At 53.3% G+C, this 11622-nt stretch overlaps 1 protein-coding gene across 1 annotated transcript; it reads left to right on the top strand.

Moving 5' to 3' along the window:
* Positions 1-3484: 3484 nt before the first annotated feature.
* Positions 3485-10385, top strand: MRM1 (mitochondrial rRNA methyltransferase 1). The gene is made up of 5 exons (XM_082294505.1): positions 3485-4365; positions 4760-4853; positions 6150-6270; positions 9702-9821; positions 9968-10385. Exons 1-5 carry the CDS (start codon positions 3623-3625, stop codon positions 10015-10017), a joined length of 1128 nt encoding a protein of 375 aa, XP_082150631.1. The 5' UTR covers positions 3485-3622; the 3' UTR covers positions 10018-10385.
* The last annotated feature ends 1237 nt before the right edge of the window (positions 10386-11622 follow it).

An 11622-nucleotide genomic window follows, 5' to 3' on the forward strand; every position in this document is an offset into this window, starting at 1 on the left:
GAAGTGGTTTGTAGAAGGTTGGTTGTCTCCAGGCTGGTTTATTCTTCCTTTTGCTTTCTTTTCAAGGTTTGTTTGATCTTAGTTGCTGATGCTGTGTGTGGACCTAGGTGAAGTGGCACAAGATGTTTGCCAGCTTCAGTGTGCTTAGGGTTTGAGATTTTCAGTGGATGTCATACATGAATCCATCTAATATTTGGGGTTTATTTTCATCAGGTTGATTACTGATGGTGATGATGCATGTGATATTTTCTATTTCTTTTATATTCCACTGCCCTAACCCCGGTGTACAACCTCCCCCAGCCCTCCTTTCTCCCTCACATGAATCATGACTGCCAAGTTTGAGGAAGTATAAATGTGTGTGCTTGATATTTCTCTTTTTTTCTAGGTAGGTAAATAGTTGGAGGAAAAGCACCTGTCCTTGTGCAGGTTAGGATGATAATCTAAGTGGCATAGTTACAGTAAGAGTGAGTTGTTTGGTATTTTTAATAAAAACTAAACGTGTGCTGTCTTGTGATCACCTCTATCCTTGGTATCATCTCCCAGCACTCTCGATGTTCTGTATGTGATATTTGCATGCATTGACACTTTTCTGGAAACGTGGATTGCTCTGGTGCTGTTGAAATGCTGATGCTGAGGAGCTGGAAGTGGTGGAAGTTTATTTCTGTGTAGAGACACAAACTCTGAGAGAGAGAGAGAGAGAGAGTGGAACGAGCCGTGCCGAAGGTGTCCAGAATGAGGAGAGATTTGTAGGGGCATTTTGGCTAAGAAAAGCAGCAGGTGAAAGGTCTGGGTTGAGATCTTGTGTTGGTGCAGCCCCAGTTTGGCTCTGGGTTGAGGGAGAAGAGAATTGGCCCCAAAGCAGAGCTGGAGTTGTCTTGAGACTCTTTGCAGGGAGGTCTGTGTGTGTCCAGCTCTCTGTGGAGCTCTTGGACATGTTGCCTTAAGATTGCAGACCCTGTCCAGCTCCTGCTGGACTCCAGGCAGCGTTTCAGAAGGTTGGGGATGGTCAGTTGGTCAGAGCAGAGGACGGAGAGCCTGGGGAATCAGGGTTGGATTGTTTGGCTGACACCAGGAGAGCCCTGGGAGTTCATCTGTGTTACCCCTCCGCAAGGGAGACCAGAGTTGGGCCACCAAGACACGACTTCAGCTCCCTGTACAGCCTTGGGCAAGTCACTTTACCTCTCTGCCTCAGTTTCCCCAGCTGGAAAATGGGGATAATAACACTCACCTACCTCACAGGGGTGTTGTGAGGACTCACAAGCTTTTGTAAAGCACTTTGACCACGACAGGCGCTGTGTAAGTGCTGAGTGTTGATATTGAAGTATTACTATGAGTTAAACCTTGTGATACCTAAAATTCCTTGTGCCAAAGGTGAGCAGCTGTAGGAGGATACAAGGAGAAAACTGGCAAAATGTTCCTTAATAATGGCAAAAACAAAAGACAATTTGCCCCTTTTTTTCCTCTTTATTAACACATGCTCATGGTGTGTTCTGTCCATTCCTCATCTGTCACCAGTTTCTACTGACAAGTGCACCTGGATTTGGCTTTTTAATTTGTTGTGAGTGAAATTCCTGCCCCTTGGGAAGTCTTGCACTGCCCTGCTCTGGGATGCCAAGGTGGTGCCTTTGTGTGGATTCCCAGCAGGTACCCTGGGCAGCGTGTACCATTTTAAGAAGGTGGTTGAACTACTGAAGAGGCCAAAAAAAAAAATTCTTTTAGAAATTAGGAACTTCTGAGCAGAAAAAAACTGAGCAGGGATGTGGGCAGCAGTGGTGAAACACTGAATTGTGGCAGCAACTGTGTGCAAAGTTCAGCAGATGGTGAAATGTGTGGCTGAGGAGGGGCTTTACATCTCCCTGCCGTGTAAAAGGAGGATTTGGAGAGAATTGCTTAAGGTGCAGAACCTTGACAAAGGGTTTGTCCGGGTGGTTGCTCCCTGCAAATACAACCTGGCTGCCCTGCAGCCCTGGAAGTTGGGTTTTTCCCCCCTCCCCCAAGAACATTTTTAAGTCTCTAAAGTAACCTTGAGATGAGGTGCAGTGTATTTTTCCATTTGAAGTGTGGTTTTAGGGGATCATCCCTGCTGCCCATTAACCTCCCCCACGAAGGGTGGCCGTGGAGGGCTCCTTGCGGGTTCTGTGGCCGTGGGTGGCCTTGGTGGCACCTCCTGCCACCTTCCTGGGATGAGATGGGACACGACTCCGAGGCAGTGAAACCCCTCAAACGCGAGGATCAGTGAACTGTGTAACTTACCAGTAGGTTTCTAATTGTGAACTGTAAAATAAAGAATAAAAAGAGAGGCACACTGTGGTTCGTTTCTGGTGTGTTTTGTTATTTCTGTGTTAGAACTCAACAGCCTTTTTGCTGTTCACAGCCAGACCTCTGTTTGGGGAACGTTCCAAACAGAATCCTTCAGTTTGGGGTCTTTATGAGGAAAAACAGAATTCCTTTCCAGAGCTGGACAGCATCCAGTTGTCTTGGGAATAACCGGTGCAGGTTGGGCTCACGTGTCCCGGTTCAAATGAAGCCACACCCCAGGTGGGAGGGTGGGGAAAAGGGTTTGGAAAACTACCAGGGATGAGCCCGGGATCCGGAATGTGGAAAAACCCAGACTGGATCAGGAATCGGCTCTCAGGCTTGGATATTGAACTCTTTCAGGCTCTCAGGCTTCTCTCGAAGCCAGCCAGATTTTGTATGTGTATAGATACTCAGCTCTCATTTTTTGCGAAGAGGAACCATGAGAACAGTTGGTGACCAGCAGGAAAAGCAGGATTTTACTGAAGATCCTTTGAGAACGGTGTCACGGAGAAATCCCCTCTCCTGGGGGTCACTGCTGTTCAAACACTCATTTTATGTTAATACTAAAAATACCTGCGCTAGGCTAGCGCCAGTCCTTTCCTTGTTTTCCCAGCGTTAGGAGGGGCCGTGAGGGAACGGTTAAAGCCGTTTGGTGGTTAATTAGGGCGCTGTTAATTACCAGCTGTGCGGCAGGACGGGGCTCACACCTCTTGGTTCAGGCACCACCCGCCCTGCCCTGGCTGCCCCTGCTGGAGCCGGACCTTCCCTGCTCTTCCCTCGGGGCTCTGCGAGGTTTCTGGGATGCTCCGCTCCCGTTCCCGACGGTTCCCGGTGCCCTATCCGGGGTCACTGGGGTTCCCCGTTCCCGGGGGTCTGTCCGGGGTCACTGGGGTTCCCGGTTCCCTGTCCGGGGTCAGTGGGGTTCCCCGTTCCCGGGGGTCTGTCCGGGGTCACTGGGGTTCCCCGTTCCCGGTGCCCGGGGGTCTGTCCGGGGTCACTGGGATTCCCGGTTCCCTGTCCGGGGTCACTGGGGTTCCCCGTTCCCGGTGCCTTTGGGATGCTCCGCTCCCGTTCCCGGGATCCCCGCCCGCCGCCAGGGGGCGCTGCCGCGCGGGGCGGGGCGCGCCGGTCCCGCCGGAACCGGAGCGGGCGGGGCGGGGCGCGCGTGCCCGTGCGCGTGCCCGCCGGTCCCCGCACGTGCCCGCCGCCCCGAGCCCCTCCCGCCCCTGTCCGTGCCCCGGTTGCGCGGCTGCGGAGCGGGGCTGGGTGTTCTCCCCCCCCCCCCCCCACCTGCCCCGGCCGCCGTGCGCGGGCATTCCCCGCCATGGAGCGGGCGCTGTTGCCCCGCGTGTGCCGGGCCCTGTGGCTGTGCCGGGCCGGGCTCCGGTTCTGCTCCACCCGCGGGCCCTCGGCCCCGAGCGGGGCTGAGGAAGGGGCGCCGCGAGGCCGCGATTCCCCCGCATCCCTCCCGCAGCACCCGGGGGCCGTGCTGGCCTCCGGCCGCGCCCGTGGGGATCCGGGACAGCGGGAGCAGAGCGGGGCCGGGCGGGGGTCGCGGACCGGCCAGGAGCTGCTGCGGGCACAGCAGGACTTGCCCCGGGCCGGGAAGGGGAAGGGGCCGCAGCGAAAGGCGCTGTCCCTGGAGAGGACTAAAGGCTCCGAGATCCTGTTCGGGACCGCGCCGTGCTGGCTGGCGCTGGCCCAGGCGCGGAGGGCCCTGTTCAGGCTGTTCCTCAAGCACAGCAGCGGCTCCGCGCGGCCCGTGAGGGGCGAGTTCGCCCTGCAGGCGGCGGCCCGCGGGGTCCCGGTGCTGCACGTCTCGGGCCGGGAGCTGGACGTGCTGTGCCGGGGCCGGCCCCACCAGGGCGTGTGCCTGGAGGCCTCCCCGCTGCCCTTCAAGAGCCTGCGGGATGCTGAGGAGCCGCATCTGGGGGATGGACAGAGCGGGAGGCGGCAGCTGCTGTGGCTGGTGCTGGAGCACATCCAGGATCCCATGAACCTGGGGGCCCTGCTGCGCTCCGCGTACTTCCTGGGGGTGGACAGAGTGGTGGCGAGCCACAGGAACAGGTACGGGCCACAGGAACGGGTGCGGGCTCCTGCAGCGCTTCTTGCCTTCCCTGCTGCCTCCCGGAGAGGTTTCCAGGCTGCATCGCTCAGCAGCCGATCTGGAGAGCAGGATTTGGGATGCTGCCGCTCTGCAGGCAGGCTGTGGGATGGGGGGTTCCAGGCTCTCCCTGGACTGTTCTTGTTTTAACCCAGTGTGTGTTTCAGTTGTCCCACCTGTGATCCATTTCCTGGGTTAATTCCTGAGCCCTGCTGTTCTCCACAGGGAAATACATCTGTAAAATGAGCGGGATCTGGAGTGGGGGAGGTTTGCAGAGGCAAGAGACGGACGTACAGAAACAAAAATTCACCTGGATCTCCTCCTGTATGATGCTTTTCCATTCTTTTCCCCTTGCAGCTGCCCCTTGACTCCCATAGTGAGCAAAGCCAGCGCCGGAGTCATGGAGGTGTTCGATGTGTACGGCACAGATGATCTCCAGGGCTTTTTGAAGGTACAGCGATCCACTTTGGTTTTCTTTCCTTTTTTCAAGGAAACTCAAACACCGCAGGTATTACACAGAGAGCAGGCACAGGAAAAGCCCTGAGTTATTTGCAGTGTGTGTGGCTTTGGGACCACCAGTGATGGGCACACGCCCCCAGCCCCATTCCATCGGGTAGGGAGAGAGGTTGGCTATTTTTTCTGGAAGCTGCTGGTAGCAGGATAATCCTGCGGCTCTCGGTACGCTGGGCTCGTCTCCCTTCTCCTCGGGATGTGTGGCAGAGCAGCATCCCGGCGCCCAGGCACACGATGGCAGCATTGGGCAGCCTTGGGAGCAGCCTCTGGAGCAGGGAATAGAGGAGGAAGCAGTGCTGGGGGCTGGCAGTCTTTTTACTCTGTGTCTGTGCAGTGAGGTGAGAGAGGGGGGCCCTTTGCAGGACGAGCTGGGAAAAGAAAGGGAATGCACATGGAAAAATGGGATTTAAACTGGCTGTAGGTCTGTGGCAGCTGGAGGTCTGGGTGATGGTGAAATGAAACACAAAATATGCTGATAATTAATTAATATCTGGAAGGATTACTTTGTTACTGTAAAGCTTGAGTTATTAATTAGAAACATAGCAGCAGTTCATTTAATTGGACCTGGGCTCACCTGCCTGGTGTAAATTTGATCCAACTTCATGTAAAAAGAGCCAGTTTACAGGGAAATGAAACTGGCAGGAAGCAGCAGCTCTTTTAGTGGTAAAATGGATTTTCAAGACAAATAATTAAGGCTCTTTTTGCAGGGGGGGAGGTCTGGTTCTCTGGCTGGGAGTGTTGGGTGCCCTGCCTTGTGTGGGAGCTGAATTGGGCATCTGAGTTTGCAAACGTCACTGTGGGGTTCTGATGGCTGAGCCTGCACTTGAGACCTTCCACTGCCTTGCCCTGTGCATTACCTTATGCTGATTTGTTCAACATTCCTGTTTTGTGTGCTTTCCTGGCAAAACAACCTTCCTAGAACTGTTGCATGGGCAAAAAAAAAAAAAAAAAAAAGCTTTTCAGTTGCTGTTTATTTGCTTACTGAACTGGAATAAATGCCAAGAGGAAAATTACTTTTTTTTTTAGTTATTTTTTACTCGTTCGTTTGTTTCTTAAATCTGTGTTTGTGTGCTGGTAGTGGGAGGACTTTGGTGGTAAAAATTTAAGGGATGCCAAAAAAACCCCAGTCAGCTTAACTGAAAATGTGAAAGAAAATAAAAGTGTTTGCGTACATGGCTTATTTGCTTTTTAAGCTTGGAAAGCTGGCAATTCTTCATTTCCTTTCCTTTTCTAGGCTAAACGTGCAGAAGGCTGGGAAGTGGTGGGAACAGTCAGCAGGCCTGGGAATGTGGAAGATGTTCCTGTCATCAGCTGCTCGGAATTCCGGTGGGATAAACCCATTATTGTAGTAATAGGTATTTCCATTTCCAGAGCTGTGGGCTGGGTGGGGCTGCAGGTGTGAGGGGCACCAGGGGGATGCTTCACTCCAAGGATTGTTCCAGGTCTGAAAAAGAAAAGCTGAGGGGGAATCATGGAATGATCTGGCTGAGAATGAAGTATAGACTGAGGGGAACATGGGGAGCTGAGGGGGCTCCCAGTAGGAACAGTTTGTGGATGCACAGGGAGTTCAGCAGCTGTGGAGGGTCTGGGTGGCAATTTTGGTGCCAGGGCAGCCACAGTGTGGTGTCTGCATTGTGTTTTGTGTTTTGATCCTGTGTTGGGGCCCCAGCTTTGGATTTCCTGTGCTGGTGAGCCCCAGAGGTGTTTGCTCTTCTTGCACGGAGCTGCTCGGGGGGAGCTGAGCCACATCTCCCCTTAAAAAACAGGAATGTCTGGTCTGGGAAGAACCACGAGGGGCTGGTGCTGGGGATGGTCTGGATGCAAATCTGGGCTTTGTGGCCACCCCTGAGAGCTGTCAGGGCTCACCTGGGAGAAGGCAGGGGGTGCTGGCTGTGGAGCAGGAGCAGAGGAATCTCCTCCCTGTTGGAGCAGTGGCTGCCGCTTCCCTGAGCACCCGAACTGGGCAATTCCTGCAGGAAATTCTGCCCACTTGCTCACCTTCTGTAGGCACAGTTTGGGCTTGTGCAGCCTCCCAGAAGGTGCAGGGAAGGGGAGTAGCAGCTTTGTGGCAGCTGGAGAAAGAAACTCCCCCAGGAATGCAGCTCCAGGCACCTGCGGGTGGCTGTGCCGTGTCCCCCACTCCGTGTCACCTGGCACAGGAGCTGGCCTGAGCTTTTACACTTGGAAGCAGAGTCCTGCTGGCCCTGGGCCAGGGAGGGGCTCTAATCCTGCCCCGTGCTGGGGCTGGCTTGGCTCAGAGGACATTCCTTTAATTAAAATGTTTACCGAACTCCTGGAAACACTGACAAGACAACGCTGCAAATCTGGCATCTCTACAAGATGTGTGGAGCTGTATTCCGAGGGGAGCAGGGAGGCTGCAGCACTGCTGATGGCCCACAAAGAAATGCATCCCACAAACGGCGACAGCACCCGCAGAAAGGCAGGGGCTGGAGCTGGCAGCGGTGTCGTTACCTTGAGTTATGAGAGATTTCTCCAGGAAAAAGTCCAAATATCCTTTTGTCAGGGGAGATTGGAGGCTGATTGGTAGATGCATGAGGAGAGCTCCTGGACCTTGCAGCAGTAATGATTTCAACTCTCTGCTGAGCACTAACTCTTGGCTGAAAAGAAAATTGAACATTACAGTCGTCTGATGCTGGGCTTGTTGGGAGAAACGTCCTGGATCTGAATATGGAGCATTCCTGCAGCTGCAGGGAGCAGCAGAGATAATTCAGCCTGGGATTGAGCTCCCTGGCACCACACAGATTGTCTTGTAAGTTAAGCATTTGCAGCCTCCAATTCCCCCTCCTGGCATCCTCGCTGGCTTGGCAGAGAGTGATTTGGACAGTCCAGCTTAATGTTGTCTGCACTGGAGTCATTGCTGGAGGCGACAGACAGCCTCAGACTGGGAGCCTGCTGCACAGGAACAGATTGGGAGCACTTAGATGGCTGAGTAAGAAGAGTTTCTGGGTAATTTGTTCTTCTTAGACCTTCAGTCTTTAGCTCGGGGTTTAAGGCTCTTCACAGAGCTGGTGGTTTTATGGAGATGCTCGTTTTGCATATTTTCCTGCTGCTGGATTTGAACTTCCTGCACTGGAAACTGCAATTGTGAGGGGTGTTAATTGTAAATGGGGCAGGAAATGTGTTTTGTCATTTCACCGAGCTCTGGTCTTTGAGCTCTGTCAGTGAGGGACAAAGCTGAGAGGTGGAAGTTAAAGATCTGAAGTGGGAAGTGTTTTGTTCAGTATAAAGCAGGATTTAATCTGATTCAGTCAATACTCCCTCCCTCGTGTCACACCGTGCAAGTCTTTTTGCCCTGAATTTATGACTCCTAATTATTTTAAGCAGCCAGGACCATAAAAAGCTTTGTAAAAGCTGGAGGCAAAATCTGTGCCTTTATTGGGAATTGTAAGACCCTTATCAGGAGATAAGGATTTCTCCAGGAGCTGTTGCTGCTGTCCCACTTGGAGAGTCCCGTGGGAGTGTGGTTTGAGAGGCTCAGGAGGCAAATATGACTGTAAGGTGTGAAACTTTTCCAGGATACTATTTCTGGGTTTTTTAAGCATCCCTGGAGTAGTGATGAGGAGACAGGCAGGGCCGTGGGAGGCCTGGCTTCAGTTCCTGGTGTCTCCTTGTGACCTTGGATAACTCTCCCAGGCCTTGTGTGTACTGCTGGCTTACAGCAGGGGGAAAAGATTGGTTAGGATGGGGGTTGGGGTTTCTGAAGGCTCTCTGACCCCAACCAAAGAGCTTTTGCCAGGACTGGTTTCATCTGGGAAGGTGGTGCAGGATGCATTACCCAAAGCATCCTCTTCCTTACCCAAAGTGCCTCTGAGATCAGCCCAGTAAAACATGAGGCTGGGCCTCAGCTTCCAGCCTAAAACTGGGAATAATGGTCTTCCCACCCCTGTGTGGTCCGAGGGGTCAATGTGCCCTGGCAGTGCCATCCCAGGACCGGTGTGGGGCTCAGCCAGGTCAGGGCACGGCTGTTGGAGGGGAGCTTTGGCTGCCACATGCTGAGCCTGTTTCCAGAGGTGTTTGGGATGAGCTGGCCATCCTTGCAGCCCTGGAGCTCCTGTGCTGCTCTCAGTAACCCACGTGGAAGGGTTCTTTGGGGAGGCAGGCGGGCTGGGAGGTCCGTGGCCCTCTGCATTTTCACCTGTCTGCGCACAGGATTGTTTAAAGGCTCTCCCTTTCCATTTCCCTTTGTGACAGCGTGAGTCAAACAACTACTAATGACCTGGGATAGATTTCAACTCTGTTTCACCAGTGTATCAGCCCAAACGTATCAGGGCTGCTGGATGGTTTAACAACTAATCAATTGAAGCCTCTGGTTAAACTGTCTGCATGCACAAGTTGCACCCAGCCCGTGGTGGGGGGGTGTGTGTGCTGGGAAGGCTGGAGCTGTCACTGGCAATAGGATGTGGGATTTGCTGGACCAGAGCTGGCCTCTGGCCCCTTGCCTGCCTTGTCCCGTGGCCACAGGGAGCTCTCTGCTGGCACAGTGGCTGCTCCCACAGGAGATTCTCCATGCTTTGTGCAGCTGTGTTGCACAGATATTCCTCAAAAACACTTCAGATGCTGGAGAACAGATCCAGGGAGGCTGGGAAGGGAAGGGAGGAAGGTGCCTGGCTCGCCTCTGGTGGCTCAGTTGTTGTGTGGGAGGTGGTGAGGTGGCTGAGCTTAGGGAGAGTGTCAGAGAGACAGAGCATGAGCAAGAACTGCACTGAGGAGGGGGAAAGGCCGTGGCAGTGCTGTGAGTGACCTGAGCAGTGTCTTTGTCCTGCAGGCAGTGAAGGGGAGGGCGTTTCCCTGGAGACCCAGCTGCAGTGCCAGCAGATGCTGGCCATCCCCCCCGGCAGGGCGCTGCACCCCGGCATCGACTCCCTCAACGTCTCTGTGGCTGCAGGTGAGAGCAGTTCTGGGCACCAAGGCACCAAACCTCCAACTTCTGCATTTATAAATCAGGCATCCAGGCCACTGAACGATTTTCTTGTGGTTTAAAAAAAAAAAAAAATCACGTAATATTGATTTTTTTTTTTTACTTTCCTACAGGTATCCTCCTGCACTCCATCTGCAGCCAGAAACGGAGGCACGGAGACTGAAATCCTCTTTATTTGGTGGAGGAAGCTGCTTGGTGTGGATATGGAAATGCTCTTCCCAGAGTCTCCACCATCACTGTGAGTGCCAGGGAGAGCCCCAGACCTGAGCTGCATTTTAGCTGCTGCAAGAGCCACCAGATCCCTGACTTAGCACCAAAGGCAGACACCTGATGTCGTAGGTAACTCCTGGGAGGAGCAGCTGTGGGAAGGCAGCCAGGTCTGGGAGCAGCCAGTTTTGGCAGGAGAACACCCAGGGATGGCTGCCAGCTCTGTGCTGTGCACAGGGGACTGTGCATCACTTTGTGCATCACAATTTGGGCTGTGGGTGAAAGTGCCACTGAGAGCAGCCCTGAACCCTTCCTCTGTGCTTGGGAACCACTGCAGTTGGTTTTCCTGTGTTTGGTTGTAAACCAGGTGTGCAGCCCTGCCAAGGAGTGGGGGGGAAATGCAACCCGTGGAAATAAAGCTTTTGTAAAGATTGGCTGTAGACTCAAATCAATCCATTTTGTGTCATATAAATCCAGAGTGGGATTAGTCCTTCAGGTGGGAAAAGGGATCCAGAGCTCGTTTCCTTCTGGGAAAGTTTCCTTTCCAAGCTGGGCTGATCCTGCTGGAGGCTGAGCTGCCCCAGCACCACTGTCCTGCTGATGGCATTGGGGTGCCTTCATTTGCAACTATCCTGGTTGAAAAACCAGGCTGGCTAAATTACTGAGAGCCAAAAGAATGTTATCACTTAGCACCTTAATTATTTTATTTAGCTACCGTGGCCCTTTGCATAGGATTCCTCATTAACACTTAATTTACAGTGCCCTTTAGGGATAATTTCAAACAATTCCTCTCAGTCTGCCCCCTCCCCCCTTCCAAATGAATAAGTAAATCACTCTGAGTGACTAATTAGGACTTTCCTTTGAGCTAAATGAAGTCTGTAAACCTTGGTCTGTGGGTGTGGGGTGCTCCTTGTGTGTCCTGGGAGGGTCTGGCTGGGGTGGACACTGGGGACACTCCAGCTGCCTGGAATGGGGATCAGGGCATGCAGCTCCTGAAAGGTGTCCAGGGCTCCCTTCTGTGGCTGTGATGGAGAGGAGGGTGCCTGGGGTGGGGACTCATCCCCTGAGCTGTGTCCTGAGGAAAAGGACAAATCCCAAATCCCTCTGAAATGACGCCGTCGTGCCAACAGGGCTGTGTTACCCAAATCCACAGGGAGCTGGAGAACCCTGAGCTGGTGCCTTGTGGGGTGAGAGCTGGTGCATTTGGGGGCTGAATTTGCCCTTTTTACCTTTCTAAAGCTGAAAGGAAACAGCTGCAGGCCCGGAGGCCTCTGCCAGCCCCAGGGAGCTGCTCAGCAGCTGAGGGTGCCCCAGCAGAGGGTGCCCGTGGCTCAGATTTGCTCATTTTCCAGAGGAAAGATTCCAAGATTCAGCACTTGGCTAACTGAATCCTTCCTCTGGAGCAGCAGGGATCAGGGTAAAGCCATTTCTTCATTCTTGACCTCCAGGTAAGTCTATTTGTTTCCCATCTCATAGGAGCTGCTGTTTCTCCCTTTTTATTTCCTTTTTTTTTAAGTTTGTTCCAGCAGTGGGGAGGCACTTCCTGGCTTTGTGTGGCTGG

The sequence above is a fragment of the Coloeus monedula genome, assembly GCF_965178545.1.
Source record: "Coloeus monedula genome assembly, chromosome: 20".
Classification (NCBI taxonomy): Eukaryota; Metazoa; Chordata; class Aves; order Passeriformes; family Corvidae; genus Coloeus; species Coloeus monedula.